The 25,599-nt window shown below is 35.3% G+C and overlaps 1 protein-coding gene across 1 annotated transcript; it reads right to left on the reverse strand.

Annotated features, from left to right (window-relative positions):
* Positions 1-2,580: 2,580 nt before the first annotated feature.
* Positions 2,581-6,121, reverse strand: BIR1 (BAK1-interacting receptor-like kinase 1). The gene is made up of 4 exons (XM_089799878.1): positions 5,989-6,121; positions 5,643-5,860; positions 4,391-5,339; positions 2,581-3,982 (listed from the first exon to the last, which is right to left on the reverse strand). The coding sequence occupies exons 3-4, from the start codon at positions 5,228-5,230 to the stop codon at positions 2,972-2,974; spliced, it is 1,851 nt and encodes a 616-aa protein (XP_089656004.1). The 5' UTR covers positions 5,231-5,339; positions 5,643-5,860; positions 5,989-6,121; the 3' UTR covers positions 2,581-2,971.
* Between the last annotated feature and the right edge of the window lie 19,478 nt (positions 6,122-25,599).

Raw genomic sequence — 25,599 nt, forward strand, 5'->3', positions numbered from 1 at the left:
ACAAGACAGGGACTCAAGCTCTGGTTTATTTATTATCCTGCATATCCATTTTACTGGGTATTGTAATGTACCTTTATTTAAACTGGCATAGATTAAGCTAACGGAGCTTATTTTCATTTACAATTTCATTTAACTTTATGTAGCTAAATAAATTGACCTTAAATGCAATCATTCTGGACACGAATTTTTTGTATATACTTACATATTACTACTCTATGAATATATGGCAAGATTACTACTTCCTGGCATGGAAGTGTGATTCGAGGCAAGACAAAGTTCAAAAGGATTAACACCTTATACAGTCGAGGCTTAATTTGAACGATGTACATGCTTGATGTGAATATACAGCATATTATTTTACTATTAAACCAGGCAGTGGTCAAACCAAAGTTCAAAAGAGATTGATTATTGGACAATTCTATACAACAGACAGCAATCTAAAATACATTCTGTAGTCCGCTTAGGAAAAATCCAAGGAGATAAAATTGTCCCGCTTATCACACGTCCCATTCAAAAGTAATGAGCATGTACCTTTGTTAGAATAAATAAATTTATTTATTTTAATAACATCCATGAAGCCAAATTGTCCCACTTATCACACATGTCCCATTCAAAAGTAATGAGCATGTACCTTTGTTAGAATAAATAAATTTATTTATTTTAATAACATCCATGAAGCCATGCCATTTGAGAGACTATGAAACTGTCCTACTTACCATCTATGTCCCATTCAAAAGTAATGGGCATGTACCTTTGTTAGAATAAATAAGTAAAATTATTTTAATAACATCCATGAGGCCATGCCATTTAAGAGACTATGAAACTGAATGTTATCCATTTTCAAGTTTCTTTCAATGTTGACTCTTCTATTCCATGTTGGCTTTCTATTCCATGTTGGCTCTTCTATTATGTATCTTGATTGTGAAACCTGCAACTTTGGGAAGGTTTGTCTCATCAAATAACTCATCCAACCCCAACTTTCAAACAAGATGATGTCTACTTATGATATTACTATCAGGTTTTATCTGTGTAGTTTTTGAGTCAAACTCATTGACCCATATTTCATGAGTAGTGATTCACACAAATCCATCTCTCATAAGAATAAATGGAACACTTAGCACTCATTGGATCTAAGTGACTCATATTTCACGAGTAGTGATTCACACAAATCCATCTCTCATAAGAATAAATGGAAAACTTAGGACTCATTGGATCTAGGTGATACTCACATAGGTGAAGCACAGGGACTTCCCGAGAGATCACCCATCCCAGAACTTCTCCCGCTTAAGCGCACTTAACTACAAAGTTTCTTCCATAGTGAGCTCCCAGAAAGTCCCAGCGCTTCACCTCTATGAGCATCACCTAGATCCAATATGTACTAAGTGTTTTACATTTATTCTCATGAGAGATGGATTTGTGTGAATCACTACTCATGACACATGGATCAATGGGTGACTCAAAAACTACACAGTTAAATCCTGATAGCAATATCATAATTTGACTTGCTGTCAAAAATATCTCCTACTTATCAAAAACTACACAATTAAATCCTGATAGCATATCATAATTTGAATTGCTGTGGAAAATATCTCCTACATATCAAGATGATGTCTGTTAAAGATTAGGCCACCTCCATCTGCACTTTGTATTTTGCAAAAACCAAAAAGATAAATCATAAACTCCTACTTCTAGATGCTTCCTTTTCCAAGAAATGTATAACAAAAAATACAGAACCATTTGAACTTCTTCCTTGCAAGGGCATTTAAAGACATCCCCCAGTATAGTCCAATTTAAAAATGGGAATCAAGTGCAACATAATTGCATCATCTTTACTCATCAGATGACCCCCAAATGTGAGTAGTGAATTCTCAAGAGCACAGTGAGATATTCAGTATAAATTCAACAGGCTTAACCTTATCGTTTAACTACTGTAAGCTAAGTTATAAAGTGATGTACAATGATCCCTTGTTATGGCCAGACCATGAACGCACAGAACCTTCCATTAGTTGCAGGCATAAAAAGAGACAAAATATCCCAATATAATCCATCAAGAGAAATCGCAAATTACATGATGGACCTTCAGCGCCCAAGTTATTGCAGTTCAAAATGCAAAAAAGCCTTCACTAGATGGATGCATAAAAACTGAGTGACAAGAAAAATTCCAGCAATAAATCAAGAGGATTAATGTTATCTTTTAACTATAGTCTAGATAAACACACCTTCACCCCCATTCTATGGCCAGATAATGTATGGAAAAAGCCTTTAATAAATGCAGCCATGCAAAGATCTCCAAAACGTCTACATATAATTTACCTAGTCGGTGCTAAATGATGGAGCTTCATCTACCATTTTATGGCAAGACAATATAACAGAAATCTTCAATAGATGCAGGCATGAGAAAGACATTTCCAACGTCTGGAATCTAGATATATTTTATCTATATGTCATGTATGGATATGTTCCTCCTAAAATTAGAAGGATTAAAACAGACACATATAAAGTTGTTTATCAGCGTGCAAGTTATCAGCTGACAAATCAGTTCCAATTTACAGTCAAGATTTTCATTTTTTCAAACAGGTGTAAAAGCGGAAATTTTAGAATCATATATGATAAATATAAAACAGAACTGAATACAACTATTTTCTTACCTTGGGTATATTGCCCAACAAAAATTTTCAGCTAGGACTACTTCAGAACATGTGTTATAATAATCTGCCGATGAATCCTCTGGCATTCTTCAATATGTCAATCATGTTCTCTTGCAGGGATCACAACACTTTCAGGATGGTACATGATGAATCTTAAAGATCAATTTGATTACCAGACATTTTGAAAGGAGATAGCGAACTATCAATCCATCATTATACTCACAGGCTGTAGCTCAGCAGCCACTGTTACAGATAAAAATCTGAATCATAATTGCCATTTGCCAAAGACTTCCCTGTTAGGCATTCATATCTGTAGCCAAATTTCACTTTGGTTCTATTGCCACTATAAGCTCATTTGAGTAATCATGCTCAGCAGTATCTGATACAAGAGGAATATCATCATTCTGATCTGAAAAGTTGTAATTCTCACCAATGGCTCTTAGCAGATGGTAAACCTCGTACATAGAAGGCCTCTCCTTGTGTGGAGAAAGAACACAGTTGGTAGCCACCTTCAGAACTTGTAGAAGCTCTTCATCATATCCCCTGCCAAGCAAAGCTTTGTCGATGGCTTCCTGAACATTACCATGTCTTGAAAGATGACTGATCCAATCTACTAAATTACCCTTGAAACTTTCATGTACATTTTCAACTTCAACAGGTTTCTGTCCAGTCACCAACTCTAAAAGGACAACCCCAAAACTAAAGACATCCCCCTTCAAAGTGGCAACTAAGGTGCGCATGTATTCTGGTGCTACATAACCCAAATCTCCAAAATCACCATTGACAAATGTGCTAAGATGGGTATCTACAGGATTCATCAACCGAGCAAGCCCAAAGTCAGTTATCCTTGGTTCATAATCTTCATTCAATAATATGCAGTTAGAACTTACATTGCGATGAATAACCCTAGGATTGCAGCTATGGTGAAGCCAAGCCAATCCTCTAGCTGCACCAATTCCTATTTTTAACCTTTTGGGCCAATCTAAACTATTACCATCTGACTCAGCAACATGAAGTTTTTGGTACAAGGTTCCATTAGGCATGTGCATGTACACCAGAAGCTTCTCTCCTTTTGCAAGACAGTAGCCAAGAAGTGGAACCAAATTCCGATGACGCAAATGCCCTAGAGACATCATTTCAGACTTGAATTTTTTTTCAGTCTGTGCAGATGGTTTCAACCTTTTGATTGCTAATATAGAACCATCTGGCAACGTTGCCTTATACATTATACCAGTTCTTCCTGTACCTATGATGTTTTCTGTGCTGAACTCATTTGTAGCCACCATAAGATCAGCCAAACTGATCTTTGAAACAGGTTTCTCAAACATGGAAACCTAAAACAGTTGCAAGACAATAAACAAACACGTCAGCTAACTTTACATTAGCAGAAACAACAATGAAATATCTAACTCAACTTCCGAACATTAAAGTATTTGCAAGATCATAATTACTCTCTAAGGACCTAACCTATTACAAATTGCTAAGGACAAAATTGCTTCATAACAATCAGCCTTCACTATCATAATTATTCATTTCTACCCTAACTATCAAGATTCATAACAAGTATTGGTATTGAAAGAATCTAATTTGAATCAAATTTTCCAACAACTTTTCAAGCGAATAAGTGATTGTATGCATTTGCCTTTCAGTTCAAAAAATATAAGTGAAAGGACTGTAAAGTGGCCCAAGTGCACTTTCAGAAAAGTGCAACCTGAATTAATGATTAATCTCATCTTCCTTACCTTTTTGGATTGACCCTTTATCTGCTCGGCCCATTTGCTTTCATCTATAGTAACAATTTCCTTTGGCTCTGATCGAATGAAGAACCACCAGACAAAATATCCAATCAAAAACACAACTGAAACGCTTGTAACAGATGCAGCCGTAGCAATAACTGGGCTTTTCTTCTTAGCAGGCAATGACTCGTTGCAATTTCTCAGAGGAAATCCACAGAGGTCACTATTATTATTAAAGTTAACTGCTTCAAATTTCCGTTTAAATGTAGGAATCTGCCCTGACAAATGATTGTTCGCTACATCAAATTCTTTGAGTCGTTCCAACCTGGTGAACTCCCAGGGAATTTGACCAGTCAATTGATTACTCTGCAGATGAAGTATGTTCAAGTACGTCAAGTTTGCAACCTCCCGAGGAATCGGGCCTACAAAATTGTTCTGAGAAAGATCCAAAGAAGTCAGGTATTGAAGCCATTTTGAGATATTTCCAGGTATTGGCCCTGTAAATTTATTATCAGAGAGATCCAAGCCTGTCATTGTGGTGCAATAATTAAGTCCCAAAGGAAAACCCCCTTCCAGATTCATGCCAGGAAGCTTGATGTTTAAAACCCTATTCTCGTTGGGATGCCAGCAGTCCACTCCTACAAAATCACAGATACGCCCCTCGGTGAGATTTTTTTCGAACTTCCAGGTAGACAGAGAATCATTAGGATCGATCAAATCCCTCTTTAAACTTTTCAGGCATTGAACATCCGTTTCAGTTGCACCGCCATGAATCAACAAGAGAGACAGCAGAGGAACTACAGAAACAAAAACATTAGCCAAGAAGAGGCCAATACATTTTTCCATTTTTCTCAGACTGCGACCTCGCCTTTGCGTATGGAAACCCTTCAAAGTATGCTAAGGTGAGATTATTTGCCTTCCATTGTTCTTAAGGCTGAGGCAATACCTCCTGCAACTGGATACAATGCACGAGTATAAGATTCACCAGACCAAATTCCAACAAAGGAAGCCTAATCGGGAACTTGCCTTTGAACCTTGACTATCACTCCATAAAAATCAAATAAATGAAACCCTAATGTCTGACGAGCCAAGGACCACACCTCTCAAAAGCACATTAAACATGAAATTTTTTCGAGAAAAATCCGGTGCATTGCCCCAAAAGTCTAAAAATTGGATCTTCACATTTTAAAGCTCAGAAAAAATCACTAAAATATGTAAGCCCTGAAAAATTCCTTCTCAACAACAAAATAAGCCGTACCTTCCCCTCAAAACCGACTCGCAGGCCATGGAAACTCTGCTTCAGGCCACAAGTTCAAGAAAATTTCTCAAAGGCGTCAGGGAATCCCTGTGGCTTAACTTGGCATACGCCGTCAAATTCAAACGCGAAACCCCAAACTTCATTTTCTAAAAAGCATATTCAAACCCTAACTTCTGAAACCGCGCATCACATGGCCTCTTCCTGGGAGAAGTTACGTACTGTCAAAGAAGACATTTTCTGTCAAATCCATCCCCAGAACCCTAGGAAATCAGTGAAAAAAAACCATAAATTTCTCAAACCCCAGGCCACTTCACCCAAATTTAGCGAAAGGCTCGAAAAAATCTACCGTTTCCACACCGTAATCGCACCTCCACGTCTCGAATTCGAATCCCGGAGCAAGAAAAAACATATAGAAGGCTTCCAAGCCCATATAATTTATTCTCCACCAGTTTGGAAATTCTGTCTGCATTCCCTCTGACAGATAACAATGAACCCTTCGGCCATTAAATAATCTGGGGCAGACTGATAAAGTCTCATTTGAGCAGGTGTGAAAGGTCGAAATCTTAGTCCTCCACTGAAAATACAAAGCGCGGAATGACTAGTACAGTCAAGGCTACGTGTCATCTTCCAAGTTCCTATCTACTTCGCCATTGCACTGATTTTTATGAAGTTTCCGTTTTGCGTTTCCAAATTAGCAGCGAGATCTAGCGCCTTTCTGTCCTTCTCATTCACCTGTTTGCCTCTGCATCTGTCACCTCCCTTTGCATTGTTTAATCAATCTGCATTGAAAAGGGACCCACGCCATCATTGAGTCTTGACATGGAACAAGGATCCGTTTCACATCAGAACGGGATAATCTCCTGTAACATCTCAGTTGTTATTTTATTTTTTTGGACGATAACTGATCTGACACATCCTACGTTTTTTTCAAATAATTTATTTGAAGATTTTTCGATTTGATTGTGTTGCATTTTCTATTACAATGCTTTCAGATCATATTTGGAAGTTTTCTATCATCGACAATGAGATAGAGCTTAAAACGACGGATTTAGAAAGTAATTTTGAAATCTATGGAACCGGTCATGCAATTATATATTTAGAAATTTATGAAAAGATCAATAGAACTAGGTATGCAATCATACATCATAATAATAATAATAATAATAGTATATTATCGTAAAATCTATTAAATTTTGAAGTTCTAATGTGTGTGATAAGAGTTATTAATTTGATATTCACATTGATTTAAGGTTTATTATTTTCTACAATATCAATATTGTACCAATAATTGTGACTCTAAAGTTGTTACTATTCTTAATTTAATGAAATGTACTCTTAGTTGTCAAAAGCAACCAATTATGTGATGTCACATCATTTGTGCAGGTACCCTTTTGCACAACCACTCATCTCACTTTTTTATTTGGGTTGTATTTGACATCTTAACAAAAAACATGTTGATGTGGCATCAATTAATGATGTGGACTTGAAAACTTAGATATGTGCAGACAACTTGCCAACTGCAAAGTTAAGGTGCTCAAGTACTAAGTCATCTCTCTTATGGAAGCATGGGATTTGATACTTAATCATTTTTTCTACTTTTCAATCGTATATGATAGACTAATTTAGGGGAGAGGACCCAGTACTTGAACATCTTAACTTCGCACTTATGTGAAAATTTCAAATCACTCCCATATTTTACAATAGCTTACTTGGTGAGTCATCTACTTATAACCAAAGTTTCAAGTCCACATTGTCAATTATGATGTGAAATTAGCATGTTTTTTGCCAAGTTGTCCAAAACAGCTCAAATGAAAATTGAAACCAATGGTTGTGCATAAAGGGTACCCATACTTGCATAACTAATGTGGCATCACATCATTGGTTAGTTTTTACAACCAAGGGTACATTTCATTCAACTTTGGGTAATCATCATTGTACTAACAACTTTAAAGTCACAAGTATTAGTACATTGTTGTCAAAAAAATTGGGCATTAAATCAATAAGTGTGGGTATCAAGTGAACAAGTTCTATCATAACTATTGGAACATGTTCAAGGACTGGGTCCTCTCTGTTAGGATTAAACCACGGGTAAAATATAAACAATATCAGAAAATAATAGATTACATGCAAATATAAACAATATCAGAAAATAATAGATTACACAGAAAAGAACACAAAACACCAATATTTAACATTGTTCACCCAATCTTACGTCCACCAAACAACAAGTCTGATATTATTACGATCTAGTGATTACAACCTTATTACACTATGTAATCCCTTACAACTCAATACTACTGCAAGAACCAATTTTCGCACCACAACATTGAAACAATCTCTAACTCTAAGCCCTTTTATACAAGTATTTTTACCGCTTTAGGGTTATAATTAATAATTACATGTCAACCAAAATATTGATAAAATAGGGCCCAAAAAAAATCAGGGTGATGCCCCAAGCCCCAAAGAAATTATGAAGTATGTACAATATTTCCTGATCAATCACCACAAACTAACACTCTCCACTAGTAGATATATGAATTGAGCTATTTTTTTTTATAAAACTCTTAATATAACACTTAAATTTGTTAATAATGAGTCAATATTGGGCTACATTCTCTTCTTTATTGGTTTGACATTTGTGGATACTTGGAAATGAGGATATATTTAAGAATAGACATAGGGTTCTTATTGGGTCTTTGTGGAGACTCATTGTTAAACACATGTGCTTGCAAGTTTCCATCAGCTTCAAAGTTAAGGAGCAGAAATTTCACAAAGTGATCAAGGAATGTACTAATATTTTCAAGAATGAAGATCTAATATTTGATATCCAATCTAAGGGGAATAGAGGGGAAGATGCAAACTGTACATTGAAAGAGATGCTAAATCAGATCATAAGGAAGAAAAGAATTGCAAGTTTTGTAACCCATGTAGATGATGTTTTGAGTGGGTCCAAAAACAATGAGTAGTTCATCCATGTTGATCAGATGGAACCCGCGATAGCAACTCCCATACAAGCAATGCCAAGTCAAATTACCAAAGATGTTGATAACAGGGGCCATAACTATGTTACAGTCAAAGAGATTATTAACAAGATGATTCCTAATAATAGGGCATAAAACACTTTGATCATTGTTCAAAATGTACCTGAGCTTAAGGTTGGAAGATGCCCTATTATAACAGTTAGTTTGGTTCTTAGGCCTCCTACAATCCCTATTATTGACATTCTCAACAACTTGTATAATGTCATTAAAGAAGGAGGTATGCGCTTCAAATGGGCATATGGATACTTAGCTTGGACTACCTAGATGGTAGAATGGTTTGTTATAATCATAATTTCATTTAGTTTTTGTCTTTTTGATGGCCTAATTTTTAAGTGGTATGATCTTACCAGGCCCAAATCCAAGTAGCATTATCCTCAATTGTTATCTTACTCTAGTATACTTTTTCAAACTGTTGAAACTGTGATATTGTGACTTAGCTTATATTTACTAGGAAAAAAATAATATGTCAATATAATATATTATTTAATAATATTAAAAAATGTTATTTTATAATATATATGATATATTTATGATGGATATATATTACTCTATAATATAAATGTTTCTATTTTGTTTACTATATATTTAATTAATTTAAAGTATTTTAAAGGATAATATATCAAATTTAGAAACATTTTAATAAATTTAAAATATTACTATATACATTTTTGTATTATTTATTATACGTTTATACAAATTTAAATTTTTTTTTGTTTTTAAATAAAACATATAAATTTAGAAATGTTAAAATGTTGGATACTTTTTCAGTCAGTAATATGTCTATATTTTATTAATAAATAAATATTTTTACAATAACATAAGGGTCCAATTACAACTCCCTAAAGGACACTTTCTTCAACTACAAACATCTATCTCTTATAACTACCATTACATAAGAGCCTCTTAAAAGGCTTATAATCATTATCTTCATATGCATTTTTAAAACCAAATTGCCCTTCCTTCATACTGGATCAACTTGTCATGCCCAAACTATGTGGGCAAAAACACACAATTTTTATTTTTTTTTAAATTATAATTTAAATGCTCTAAGTTTTAATCTAATTTCTTGCAAGAGAAGTGAAGGTTCACTACAATTCATCTAAGGTTTAACCATGAGAAGGAATAAAATTGTTTAAAAATTTAAACTCTTGCTATCAAATTGTTATCAACACTTGTTCATTATTTAATTAACAATAAACTTAACTTTTTTCAAACTGGTTTCAAAATGAAGTAAAGATAAGTCAAACTCTTTGAATCTTTTGAATTCAAAAGGACTTACTAATTAATGTGACGATAGATTCGTAATTAAACATTATTTAGAAGTTATTCAAATCACATTTTTATTTAAATCTATAAATCATTAAAACATTTATAAACTTTAAAGTAACTAACTACTAAAATCAACGTCAATCAAAACTATTAATTAAGCTTTAAGTAATCTTTATTTTAAATTAGTTGGATTCAAACATATTAACTAAGCATCATAACGTTTAAACTAACTAATCTTTTCTAATGTCTAATGACATTAATAACTAATACTAATCTCTAACTATTAAAATTACTAACTCAAAATGAAACTAATTTATACTAATTTATACTATTAAAACCAACACTACTATACAACTTTATAACATACTAATTTAAATTTCTTACTTAAATTAATGCAAAATCTAATTTAATTAAATTAATATCTAACTACACTTACTTTTTACAAAATCTAAAATAACAACTACTTTAAAAAAAATACATTTTAATATATAAAACATAATAAAGACTAACTTAAAACTTTATTAAATTAAACTAGCTTAAATTAACTCAATTTACACTAACTACAAAAACAAACTAACACCTATCACTATCTAACCCCTTTCTAACACCTACCCCACCCTACATCCCCCCTACCCTTTCTCCATGGGCAGCGCTTCCCAAGGAGTGCTTCCCAAGTCCTGTCCTTGGGACAGCGCTCTGCCCCAAACAAGACTTGCGCAGACCAAGACAAGAAGACATGCGCAGGCTAGGGAGAAGGCAGTGAAACACAAAACATAACAAATTTAATAAAGCCTTCCCCAAATTGCATGAGATGATGCGCAAAACAAGGTGATTTTGGGGATGGGAGGTGGAGACAGGTGACGTCACCCTCCCATCAAGACCATTTGACTTTGCCATAAACTTTTTTTTTTTTTAAAACTTATTTAAAAGCATCATGGGAATTGACGCCCAAGGAGAGAAGGTAATGCATTGATGATATAAAGTTTTATAGGTATGTTTGGATATTTAGTTAAATTTTCTTTTCCTTTCTTTTGATAATTATTTTATTATTGTTTTTTTTTCATTTTAAATATAAATTTTTCAATAAAGCAAAAGGGATTTTTAGGGAATCTTTTGATTCTCTATTACCAAAGGCCATTTAATTTGCTCCTCCCATACAAAAGACAGAGAGTTTTTACTCTCTTGAAACACATTTTTGTTTTGTCTTATAATTTTCTAAGTATAAAATTTTCAGTTGATTAATAACCAAGGGGGGGATTTTTTTTTTTTAAGTACATTGAATAGATCTACTTGCAAATAGATAAACCAAGAATTTGAATTATCTATTCTATTCAATAATGCAAGAATTGTTTGATTCTAATAATCATGAAAACTAAATCTATATGCATGATCATAATTTTCGTTTTCAACATATAAGAAAACTTGAGAATTTTGCTTAAGTAAACCATCATCATTTCATCCTATTTTTGATGTGCATCCATCTAAATTAAAATTACAATTAAATCACATGATAAACAATTATACTCAAACACCATTATTGGCAAACCTGATTCAAAGGCTCAGCCAGGAAAGAACCAGGAAGAAAACTTGGCTTCGTTGCCATTACAACAAAGTTTTGAGATACAAATTACATAGGATTTCAATCTCGAATTACAACAATTTAATTGAATTTCCTTCATGACCCTCATCAAAGGTTCCATAACAATTTTTGCAACACATTTCTAAGAACTGTGGAGAGCACAAAATTTGATCAGGTGACAACAAGCATGACCAAGAGACAATTCAAGAATGCATATTCATACAAGGTTTTCACAATAGGATTCACAATTAATCAAAACTAGGGAAAGGTGGATTCTTCCAATAGGAGAAGTCAGGCACAACACCAAAATAGATGCCCAATCGGGGCTATTAACCAAGAACTTTTGTTCTTCCATTTAAACATGCCATACTCATATGAGGTTTGTGCTGACAGGTAGGGGCCCATAACACCCTACCCTCTCTCCCTCTTCTCATCTTGAGAAGAGACTCTACACTGGTTGGAGTCCAACTAAAAAGACCTTTCCCAAAATTGGTCACTTCTGCCCTATCCAAGGGTGAGTAATACCAAAACACCCATACAAGAAAATCTCAAAATTCAAACATAAACATGAAAGGAAATCATTCAAAATAACATGGTTTTCAAAACATCCCAACATACCCACAACCATACAAGCATTCAAACAACAACAAGGTAGCATAAGCATGAAACAAACATGAAAATCTGCACAAGGGAGATGAAATTTCCTACCTTCACAAAGAGGTAATGGCAATTGAACAAGTTTGAGTAGAGCTTTCCCTTTCCTTGCTTCAATCTTCCAAGACTCCTTTCTAAAAATAGAGATTGGATAATAACCTCCACTAGTCCAAGAAGGGCCTCTAAATAAGCCTCAAACTCAACCACCAAAGGGATCAATAACTTCACCCACCCACCTACAAATCTAGAAGCTCCTAACTCAACCCACACTATGGTTAATCACCAAATGGAGGTGAGCTGATGCAACTCATGGTAGCCATAGTCAATTTTCGCACAAAGGCAAAAAGAGACTTTTTGAGTGACCTCAAAAGTCAATAAAAGGGGCTTAGGGGTTGGAAAAGATCCCCAACCCATACCCATACCCCTTGGGTATAAATATTTCATGTTTTAAAGCCTTAGGAATAGGTTTGGAACCAAACAAAAGCTAGGAAATAATTTAGGACCATCTAACAACTCTAACAATGCAGATTAAGCACTAATCTGGATTAAGGGTGACTAGACTCGATTAAGAACCAAATTAGCAAAAGATACTAACTTAATCCGACCTAGGTCCAAAGGTTACATAGCTAACCATAATCAGCACCCTGAAGAACATAAACAATTCACGAGTGTCAAGCGACACTAAAAGAACATAGTTACGAACATTAACATTCACTGAACACAGAAAGATACATACATACATCTCACAATACAATACTTGAATTACGAACAAGAAGGTTTCCAAAATTAGCACATAGAGATCAGTTTTGTTCCTCCATCAGTTTTCTTGGCTAAAATATCTACACACTCATTGCACACATTAGTAGTCCCGTAAAATCACATGTACATATATATATATATATATATATACACACGTATCAGAAATTCACATAAATTGAAACATACATCAATCAGGGTTTCTTTCATCCTACTTAATTCTTAACCATTTAAAATCTCTTAAATCAAAGTATCAATCCTACATTTACTGATTTCATCAACATACATATACATAAAACATTTAATGACAAACATCAAATATCTGAAAATAACATCACACAACATAAAATAATATAATATGTTCAAGTATCTGATAATGTCTCGACATCTCGAGTCATGAGTATCAAAATAATAAAGTAACAACTAAGGCTACGAAGGGTCGGGGTGAGGCCTCACACCACTAGCATCAACACCCATGCTTACAGCATTCTTCATCATTGCACAACACCTCTCACCTTCTACACTTCCTGTTAAAACCAGATTTTCCTTCCTTCATACTAGATCCACTAACATCTACACTCACTCTTGCAGCATTTTTCATCATTGCACAAAACCTCTCACCTTCTACATTTCATGTTAAATTGAAGGTTTTCAAAATCACCTTCGTATGCCTTCTTCTAATGGTTATGTCCTTTCTAGCTGATTTACCAATGCCCCCAAAACCCAAACTTCCACTTCTAGTTTTTCCTTGAATTCATTGCTAAAAAACTTCCTTTTGCTTACCTTCACACCTTTACTACCTTATCACTAGTAGAACAAAGCTTCTATTAACAAAAAAGTGGGCTCATACACCAGAGATAAATTGTTTAGGAAGACAAAATGCACCACCATCCTCCAACGGTGTGGAATCACAAACCAACACCTTTGTGGTGGGGCAACCAGAAAACCCACCACCATGTGTCCATTGTTTGCTTGAAACAAATGAAATTCCTCCTTCAACTGTGCCCACTCTACTAAAATTTCATTTTTATAATCCCTTTGGTCAATCCTCTTTGGCCACCATAAAAAAGAGAAGTGCCAACTGCATTCCCTTCATCTTTATTAGCAAAGCATTCACTATAATTAAACCTATAAGTTAAACCTAGTCCAACAACAAATCTAGGCCCACTATTAAGTCTTTTGGAAATAAAGCCTACATCACCCATTTCAGCATTAGAGTGTCCTCATTCAACTCCAACCCCCATGCCATTATCATGGCTGCAACATCCTCTTGAACCTTTCAGTGATGGGTCAACTCTCAGAAAAACTTCCCTAGCATCTATTGCATAACCTTCATAACCTCTTCTAGTGGGCATAGCAACAATAGTTTCAATTGCTTCTTCATTACTGGCCCAAGTAAACCCTTTTTTTACCTTTGTGTTGTGAAGGTAAACGTTAGCTCCATAGTTGTTGTTCACCAACCTTCTCAACACTAACTACCATGAGAAAAAATTTACTTCTCTTGTTAAATGCAAATGTCATAATAAACTAAAAGTCATTTTATTGTCTAGATCACTTCATTCTCTCTCCATCGTCATTGTTTCCCAAACAAAACATTGTTTGATATTAGACCTTGATGTCCCTCTAGCTACATCATATGTCATCACCTCCATCTATGCACACCTTTAATGATTTTAAAGTTAGATTCCCAATCTACTTATTTATTATTAATCATAAACAATCAAATAAATCTAAAAATCTTCAATTAAGAAATATATCTAGTGGTCACAAAATTCAAATTGCAACCTACCAACCTCTTGGAAACTTGCACCCCACTTTGACAAAAGATTTTTTTCCCCATTACCTTCTCTATATATACGACTTACTCTAAAATTCACAAAGCTTTCCAACTCTTCTATTATTACCTTTACATAATTTTCTAGATGTCAAGCATGAATCACATTCAAATGAATAGCTTCTACCACCACTAGTGAGTCACCTTCTAAATGAAGCCTTTGAACCCCATCTTTCTAGAACATTTAATTGCCAATAGAACTACCTTCATCTGTGCAACATTGTATGACCCAAACATTAATCTAAGCCCTCCAAAGGCTAAAGTTTCCCCAAAATTGATTTCTAACAATAACAACAGCCCTTGATGGGCATGGGTTCCCCTTCGCAGCACCATCAAATTTGCTTTGATCCATCCTTTATTAGGCACCATCCATGTAATAGTTTTCCTTATTTGTTCATTATGCTTAATTTTTGTCCCACTCCCCATACACCTTACCCATATGTCAGGCCATCGCTTCTAAATAACTCCATCTTTTGTGATGTATACTCTCTTAGATCCATTCCTAAAAGAAGCTACACTCATAACCTCCTTGATAGAGTGATCAATTCACCATAACAATCATTCAATTGCTTCTTCCTTATCTTGAAAAATGTGCATAGTCCTCTCTTTCAGAATCTCCCAAATCACAATGGAAGGAATTATCTTTCAAACACTTGAGAGCATTGAGTAGTTTTTAGCACATGACCAACTAACAAAACATTCTTCAAATTAGGCATCCACAGGCCTTGCCATCCTAATTTACCCTTAAACATTTTCCAACATGTTGATGCCATAACACAATTCAAAAGTAAATGATCCACTAACTCTTCATGTTGATAACACATCACACACCTAGTTATTCTATGAAACCCAATTATTTTCCTCATTTCCCCTATTAGAATCCTTCCTTGCACCACTAACCAAGAAAATGCTCTTGTCTTTGGGAGACAACCCTTATTGTTAGGATAAACCACGGACAGAAATAAAAAACTACATGCAAATATAACCAATAACAAAAATTAATAGAACACACAGAAATGAACACAAGGCACCAAGATTTAACGTGGTTCACCCAATCCCTAGGCTACGTCCACCAAACAGCAAGTCCGATCTTATTACAATCCAGTGATTACAACTTGATTACAATCCGTAATCCCTTACAGCTCAATACCGCCGCAAGAACCAATTTCGTATCACCACATGTCAAAAAAAATACCCAACCCTAAGCCCTTTTTATACAAGTATTAAACCGCTTTAGGGTTATAACATGTCGGCCATATGTCGGCCATAATATGTCGGCTACCATGTCGATGTCGGCTACTTCCAAAAAAAAAAAATTTCAACCCCACTATTTATGAAGTATGTACAATACTTTCCTGATCAGTCACCATAATCTAACACTTATGCGTACATAAATCCCCTACCTCAAATGTTTATGGCCTATCCCTAGAGATCAATCCATAACCTAGTTTGACTACATACTCCCCTGAAGAAGAAACACACCAATGCACTTTATATTCCCTATTAATCAAGCATACTTCCCAACTCTTAAAAGTGTTTCTCAAAGAAGCATGTTGTTCTTCTAACAACCAATCTGTTGGTCCCAACTACATGTCAGTATATTAAGATGGGGAGGGGGAGAATCAATATGCCCACTAAGTTTAACTTTTTAGTTTGAATCACACTTCACTTCTATTTATGGGTTAGTGCATGCTATAGCTCAATCAATCAAGGCCAAGCAAAAATATATCACATGAAAACAAAAATACATGACATAGTATTTTATCTCATGGAAACCCAACTAGGGTAAAAACCATGGTGTGTGAGTTGATCCTCAAAAATTTTGCACTCTTCTGAAGAGCACCTGGTTAAGAGATTATCCCTGTCAAAAGATTACAATGACACTATGAGGTGTCACCCTGTTAGGGGACTTGGATAAGAATTGTTAAGATCTTTCCCTATTAAGAGAAACCTAGTTAGAGGAAAATTAAACACAAGTGTATAAGTCACCCTATTAGGGGATTTGTACAAAGAACCTACTAAGGTCTACCCTTGTCAAGATTTACTGTTGCAAAGATAAGTAAACAATAGGAAAGTGATGTAACAATTTAGCTACTAAACTTAGCTTGGTATAGATCATTGATTGTCTGTCTTGATTGATATGTAACTATGTGCTACCTTCTCTTGGCTTTGCAATATTCGGACTTCGATCACTAGTGTGCTTGGCTCTTTGGGCTCTTGCACATGACGTCCTTATGTTGTTATATCTTGAAGGCTTCTCCCAAACTTTCCTTCTTACAACAACTCTTTGAAGATGACCTCTCTTGTCACTCTTCTTCTCCTCTTTGAGATTCCTCTTAGCTCAACTCTTTCTAGCTTTGTGGCTAATTACTTATCAATCTAATGTTTTCTCTTTTCATTTCATGTTATTTTATATTTCCCTTTCATCTTTACTCAGAAGCCTCAGATTACAAATTCAAAATTTGAATTCTCGCCCTACTACTAGCACAACTTTCCATTGCATTAGTGCACTTCCCCTATCAAATGTAGTGTGTTTTTACAAGAGTCATGACGGTTTTCACTAGTTAGGAAGAGTTCAAATCCAAATTCTTCCAATTGTTCCTCAATCTCTATTCGTAGCACAATTACATGTAACACAGAGTGCACTCTTACCCTCTACATGACTAGGTAGTCACGAGTTTCTTGCTTGATGTTCATCGCAATATCTAGGTTGGATCTACTTTCTGATCTATTATTTAGTTCTACTACTTAGCTTCTTGCTCCATGTGCAAAATTTATTTATCATGCTTTGTCTAAGTGGGTCACCTTTATCTTCCCCTTACTTGGGCTCCCATATGTTTTCCTACTCAAGCTTTCTTAAAGTTGATTGTCATGCCTTATTGGTTTTTCTTTTCTAGCGGTCATGTTTCCTTTGCGAGTGTTGCCAACAATGGAAACACCTTAAATGACTAAGTCTACCAATGTAGTTACTAGTTAGTCTTCAACACTTAGGCCACTAATCTCCCTCTTTGACATTGATGGAAACACTTAGTCAATTGGACATACTCGTGCTCTTCTTTCTTTCTTTCATTGTCTCCTCCTAAGATAGTGCACTTTTATGCATTTGATCATCTATAACTTTTCTCAAAGTTTCAAGTCTTTCTACCTTGTTAATTCTCCCCCATTGACAGCAATTCCAAAGGCAACTATCTACTCATGCTTCTTGTGCTCAACTGCTCACCCTATGGATTAGTCCCTCATTCTCATCAATCCACCTCTATATCTCTTCACTTTTGAGTATGGATTGATGCCCATCTGATTGGGGCTTCAATTAAAATGGACAGGGGCAAGATCACTAACATTTCTCTTAGACACTCAAGTGTATCCTTTTAAAGAGACTTTGTGAAGATATCTGCTAGTTGTTCCTTGGTTGGTATGTGTTCCAACCTGGCCTCTTTTTCTTACACATGTTCCCTCAGAAAATGGTACTTCATGGATATACACTTAGTTTTTGAGTGCATAACCTAGTTTCTGGATATATTGATTGCACTAATGTTATCACAGTTGATAACTATCGTTCTTCTATTTTCTCTTGAATTCCTTCAAGCAGTTGTTTGATCCAAACAACTTGAGTGCAATTCATTGCCGCAATAACAAATTTTTCTTCAGTAGTTGACTCTAATATGATGTTCTACTTCTTGTTGGTCCATACTACTAATCTTCCTCCAAGAAAGAATACAACACCGGTTGTGTTCATTCTGTCATCTATATTCCTTGTCCAATTAGCATCAATGAAAACACTAAGTTCAAAAGTACCTTTATGAGGATACCATAGGCCATATTCTTTAGTACCCTTCAAATACCTAAAGATTCACTTCACAACTACCATGTGTGATTCCTTCGGGCTACCAAAATATCTGGCCACTATTCCAACTACTTGTGCAATGTTTGGTTTGTTGTACACCATGTATTGCAGTTTACCAATTATGGACCGGTAAAGTGCCTCATTCACTTTTGGGCTTTCACCTTCTTTTAATAATTTTCAACCAATCACAATTGGGGTACCCACAAGTTTTTCTTCCTCCATGATGAATGTTTTAAGTACCTCCTTCACATACTTAGTCTATCCAATGAAGATTCCTCCTTTTAATTGGGACACTTGAAGTCTAATAAAGAATTTTCTCTCTCCGATCATGGACATCACAAACTCCTTCATGGCTTATGCAAAATCATCACTCAACTTCTCAACCCCTTTCAATGTTATCCACAAAGATTTTTGCAATTAGAAAACCTATTTCTTTTTCTTGTTTCATATAGGTTGCAGTTGTCACTAGTTCTTATGAACCCAATCTTTATCAAGTATGAGTGTAGTCTCTTATATTATGCTCTTGGTGCCTATTTGAGTCCATATAAGGTTTTTCTCAGTCTACATACCAGATTATTTCCTTGTTTATTATCAAACCCATCAAGTTGTTCTATGAATATTTCTTCCTCCAAAACTTCATTTAAGAATGTTGACTTCACATCCATCTAGCGTACCTTGAAGTTCTTGTGTGTTGCAAATGCTAAGAGTATCCTAACTCTGTCCAATCTAGCCACTGGTGCAAATGTTTCTCCATACTCTATGCCTTCCTCTTATGCATATCCTTTGCAAACAAGTCTAGCCTTGTTCCTAACTACTTCTCCTTCTCCATTCATTTTGTTTCTAAACACCCATTTTGTTCTAATGATATTCTTGTCATCAATTCTAGCTACTAAGGTCCATGTATCATTCTTTACTATTTGATCTATTTCTTGTTCCATGGCCTTTCTCAAGTCTCCATCTTTTAGAGCCTCACCAACTGCTTTCAACTCTATCTATGAGAGTAGACACACCATATCTCACCTTTCTTCTAGTTATTACTCTCACATCCTTGTCACCAATAATTTGATCTATCAAGTGATTTTTTCTCACAAATTTTGTCAGCATTGGTTCTCCTCTAAGTATTTCAGCTCTCTACTGGTACTCTTTCCATTGTATTACTTGGTTGGATGTACTTAAATTTCCCGTAGTCCTATGGTTCTTTCTTACTATCTTCCTCATTATTTTTTGAGAATTCTTCTACCTTTATATGGTAGATTCCAAAATCTTATTTGTCTGAAGATTCAAACTCTGATAAGCTTTTTTCTTGGTAGAGGATCCCAAGAAGATACCCTCATCACTCTTAGGTTCAAACTTCCCTTGGTATTTATCCCTCTTGATGTAGCACTCGCTTCCAAATACCTTGAAGTAGTTGACATATGGTGTGTGACCAAACCATAGTTCATAGGGATTCTTCTTTGTCCCTTTCTTTATGTGTACCATGATCAAAGTATACATAGTTGTGCTTATAGCTTTTGTCCAGTAGTGTGTACAACATTTTTTTGGATCATCAATGTTCTTGTATAGTCTATGATAGTTTTGTTTCTTCTCTCTGTGACCTCGTTCTACTGAGTTGTCCCAATAGTTGACATTTGTCTTTTGATTCCATGCTCCTCACAGTAACTTTCCAATTCTTGTGAGGTGAAATCGTCTCCTCGGCCTGATCTTAAGCACTTCAATGCTCTATTAGCCTCTCTTTCCACTTTTTCTTTGTAGACCTTGAACATGGAGAATTCTTCTAACTTTTCTTTCAAATAGACAATCTACATCGTTCTAGAAAAATCATCAATAAATAAAATAAATTATCTTTCACTAGCTATGCTCTTTGTCCTCATGGGACCACACATTTTAGTATGAATTGCATCTAATACATGTTTTGAAGTAAAAGACTTGCTAGAAAAATTGAGCATGCCAACTTTCCTAGCTGACAATCCTTACACATAACATTGACAGGTTTAGTAATAGGCGATAGACCCCTTACACAGATCTTCCTTCTTACTTTGACAATGCTTTCAAAATTTACATGGCATAGCCTTCTATGCCATATCAAACTATTATCATTCCTAGCTACCATACATGTATTGTTAGAAATATTGAGGTAGAAAAGGTTACCTCTTCTTTGTTCTCTTGTGACCAGTAGCTTACTTGTCTTGTCAAATATTTTGCAAGACCCTTTATTGAATTCAAACTTATAACCCTTGTTCATTAGTTGAGCCACACAGAATAGGTTATATTTAAATCCTTCCACTAGATATACATATTCATAGGTAGTGGATTCATTTAGGGCTACAATACCCTTACCTATCACTATGCATGGTGAGTTTTTGCCGAACTTCACCATTCCCCCATCATAAGCTTTGACTTCATGGAACTTTCTATTGTTGTTTGACATGTGGTGTCAACAACCACTATCTATTATCCACTTCTTGTGGATATTAGTGTGGATTATCAGGGCTCTATCTACCCTTTCTTCTATAATGGTGACAAATGATACTTCATCATCCTCATCTTCCTCATCACTAGTTGACTCTTCATCAGTTGCACCTCCTTTAGAATGTAGCACCATTTATTTTCTTTTTCTTTTGACCACTTCTTGTTGGAGCCTTTCCATTTATTATTTTCTCTCTAGTCACTTGTCTCCTTTCTAACAAATTCAACGCATCTAGTAGCTTAATGTCCTACCTTTTTGCAATTGAAGCACTTGAAAGGAAGCTTACCTTTTTACTTCTCTTTTCCTCTAACCAATATTTTTGTGAATAAATCCTCCATCTCTTATTATTTTGTTTCTTCATTGTACAAACTTTCCAACTCCTTCTTGTATCTACATGTACTTGGTTCTCCTTTCTCCCATAGTGTAGAAATTGGAGCAACTGAAGCTTTGAATGTTGTCTCAACCCTTTGTGGTTCACTATTGTCAAAGTTTCTAAGTTTGAGTGTAGTGAGCTTGCTTATCAATGCATCAAGTGATACACCCATCTTGTCTATTGTTCTCAACTCTTGAATGGCTGACACTCTTATGGCATATTTGGGAAGTAGGGTTCTCAACATCTTGCTCACACACTCATCTTCTAATATTACTCCACCACATGCTCTAATGGCTAAAAAGATGTCTTTTACTCACTTTCCATAGGCTTCAATCTCTTCACCTTCCTACATTCTCATGTCATCAAACTTTCCTTGCAGGCTTTCAACTTTAGCGATCATAACATGCTTGTCTCCTCCATGGACGACCTTCAATTTCTCCCACATTTCATAGGTTGTCTCCAACTCCTCCATACATTTTTATTTAGAGTATGTCAGGGTGCTTATAAGAACATCCATCATGGCTATATGTATCTCCTTCTCTTTCAACTCTTATGGAGTAAGATGACCTTGCAATTCAACATATTTCACCTCTATGTGGGTCCAATAAGCATCTCCAAGAGTCTTTCTACACCATGAGCTATAGTTTTCCTTAGAAAACTTTGGTGCCTATTTTTTGAACATCTTGATCTTTTTCTTGAAGTTGTTAAACTCTCTTCTCCTAAGGAACTAGGATCTAATACCAACTATTGTTCCCAACTATAGGTTGTTATACTAAGAGAGGGGGGGTCGAATTAGTATGCCCACTAAGTTTAACTTTTTTACTTTGAATCATGCTTCACTTCTATTTACGGGTTAGTGTAGGGTATAGCTCATTCGGTCATGGCCAAGAAAACACATATCACATGAAAACAACAATACATGACACAATATTTTATCTCGTAGAAACCTAGCTAGGGTAAAAACCACGGTATGTGAGTTGACCCTCACAAATTTTGCACTCTTCTTGAGTGCACCTTGTTAAGATCTTATCCTTGTTAAAAGATTACAAAAACATGTGAGTTGTCACCCTATAGGAAATTTGGATAAGACCTGTTAAGATCCTGCTAGATGTTAAGAGTAGCCTGGTTAGAGGAGTTTATAACCAAAGTTAATGTGTCACCTTATTAGGGGATTTGTATAAAGAACCTGCTAAGGTCCACCATTGTTAGGATTTACTATTGCAAAGATAAGTAAACAATAGGGAAGTGATCTAAAAAATTAGCTACTAAACTTAGCTTGGTATAGATCTCTGGCTAGCTCTCTTGATAAATAAATAACTATGTTATGCCTTCTCTTGGCTTTGTAATCTTCAAACTTTGGTCACTAGTGTGCTTGGTTCTTTTGGCTCTTGTACACAATGTCCTTATGTTGTTCTATCTTGAAGGCTTCTCCCAAAATTTCCTTCTTACAAAGGCTCTATGAAGATGACCTCTCTTGTCACTCTTCTTCTCCTCTTTGATATTCACCTTAGCTCAACTCTCTCTAGCTTCATGGCTAATCACTTGGCAATCTAACATTTTCTCTTCTCATTCCATCTTCTTTTATACTGCCCTTTCAGGTTTACTTAGAAGCCCCAAATTATGAATTCAAAATTTGAATTCTCACCCTACTATTAGCACAACTTTATGTTGTAGTAGTTCACCACTCCTATTAGATGTAGCATGTTCGTACAAGGGTCACATGTGTCATGTTCCTTCAATGGTTTTCTCTGGTTAGGAATAATTCAAATCAAATTCTTCTAGCTAGTGTTCCTTGATCTTTATTTCCATCACCATTAAAAGAGATGTAGAGCACACTCTTACCCTCTACATGACTAGGAAGTCATGGGTGTATTTACCTAATGTTCATCATGATATCTAGGTTGGATCCTCTTGTTGATCTATTATTTGTTTCTAACTTAGCTTCTTTTTGCGTATGAGAACTTCACTTAGCATCCTTTGTCTAAGCAGTTCACCTTTATCTTCACCTTACTTGGGATCCCATATCTTTTCCTACTCAGGCTTTCTTAGAGTTGCACATTTTCATTCCTTATTTGTTGTTCCTTTCTACTAGTTCTATTTCATTTGTGAGTGTTGCTAGAAATGAAAACACCTTTAATGAATAAGTATATCGGTCTGATTATGAGTCAATGTTCAACACTTCAACCAACACAATAAACTCTACAATCCTTCCATCTTCATGCCCTCCCTAATGGACCTTTAACCTCATTCATATAGTCACTCACCTTAATGCTCCATCTTTCACATAAAATCCTTTTAATATCTCTATCCCTTACGACCTTATCTAGAGTTGGATATAAATTCCAGGAATCCACCGAAAAAAAATCCTTCCTACCATTCCCAACTGTCCTAGAGGTATGGTTAGTGATCACATGCCTGCAAGACACAATAAAATTCCAAATTGCTTATGCATTCAAAGGGTTCCTGATTGTCAAAATAATTTCCCCTTCATCTAAATCTAAATATTTAGCTCTTGGTATTTTCACCCATAATTACTCAAGCTTTTTATACAGGTTCCATACTAGCTTTTCTCCAAGAACAATATTCATCATATTCCAATCCTTCAACCTACTCATCCTTTCTCTTTTTTTTCGTATTCTCTCCCAAGCTAGAAAAGGAAGTTTATCCTCCTCACCTAAACCATTCCAACAAAAAATCCTCATCTTTTGTTGCATATTTTTTATCATTTTTTTGGGAATAATTAGGCATGTCATCAAAAAAATAGGGACTGCAAATACAAGAGATTTTAACATTAGAATGCATCTTACAGAAGTTAGCCACCAAACCTTCCAACCTTCCATTCTCTTAAAACAATTATCCACCAATTTTTTTTACAAATAAGATTTATTCCTCCCTTGGAACAAAGGAATCCCCAAATAATTTTTTGACGAAGAACTATTCCTTATGTTTAGGATTCTACTAGTGTTGAAAAGGAAAATATTAGACTTGTGCTAGTAAATTTTTTTCCTTGAAACCTACCCATGCAAATATAAAGTCTTCTTCATCACCCTAGCCTCTCTTTTAGAATCTTCACCAATTAGAAAGGTGTCAACCACAAATTAAAGATGGGAAACTACCTCTACCCATTTAGCTACCTTCACACTCTTCCATGAGTGATTTACCATTCTCTAAGTAATCAATCTTTCCAACACCTCTACTAATAAGATAAATAAAATAGGAAAAAGGAGCCTCCCTTGTCTTATCCCTTTCTCCACCTCATAAAACCCCAGAGGGCTCCCATTAACCAAAACAAAGAAGTGAGGAGTAGAAATAAAACTATTCACCCAATTCACCCAGGACTAATCAAAACCAAACCTTTCTAATACTTTCAAAAGAAAACCCATGTCCACCTCTTCATAAGCCCTCTTATGTCAAGTTTAACCATCATTTTTTCCAACTTTAACTAAAAGAAGTGGATCATCTCATGTGCTATGATCACCCCCTCATAAATAAAGATACTATGAAAGAAACCACTTTGTTCATTTGATATCACATCATTCAACACCAACTTAAATCTATTTACTATAACTTATGCTATGATTATATATATATAGTCATAAAGAGCAATGGGCCTAGAATCCTAAAAGTTAACCACCTCATCCTTTTTAGGAACTAGGGAAATAAAAGTGTTATTCAAGTCCTTCAACATCAAGCCTCCACATCTTGACTTCTCTATCACTTCCCAAATTTCAGCTGAAAATAAATCCCAAAAGGCTTGAAAGAACAATGCTGGAAAGCCATTAGGATCAGGTTCTTTATCTTTTCCTAAACCCCATAAAGTCCTATATACTTCCTCCAAAGAGACCTTTTACATAAGTGTATCATCTTAAAATGGAAGCACTTCCATGTTAAGTGTGTTTAGCCCTCCAAGTAAGTGGTTTGGGGTCATTTCAAGCACCTTGAATGGGTCTTTGACTTGGATCTAGATTTTTCCCCTATTCTGCCCCCTTTTCCACTTTCTTTCTACACTTTTCTGGCATTCTGGACTAAAATCCTAAGATTCTTGACTTTTAGGTTAAGGATGACCTTAGGGTCAAGGATGACCTTTTAGGTCAAGGTCAACCTAGTCAAAGGGTTAACCTCAACCTTGACCTAGGGTAG

This window comes from Cupressus sempervirens, chromosome 9, assembly GCF_028749045.1.
Source record: "Cupressus sempervirens isolate cs-2001-9-10 chromosome 9, ASM2874904v1, whole genome shotgun sequence".
Lineage (NCBI taxonomy): Eukaryota > Viridiplantae > Streptophyta > Pinopsida > Cupressales > Cupressaceae > Cupressus > Cupressus sempervirens.

Excerpts from the sequence above, each read along its gene's own strand:
- BIR1 (XM_089799878.1), bottom strand. The coding sequence starts at position 5,230 with ATGGAAAAATGTATTGGCCTCTTCTTGGCTAATGTTTTTGTTTCTGTA. Across the intron at positions 3,983-4,390 it reads TAAAGGGTCAATCCAAAAAG|GTTTCCATGTTTGAGAAACC; the intron begins GTAAGGAAGATG and ends CAACTGTTTTAG.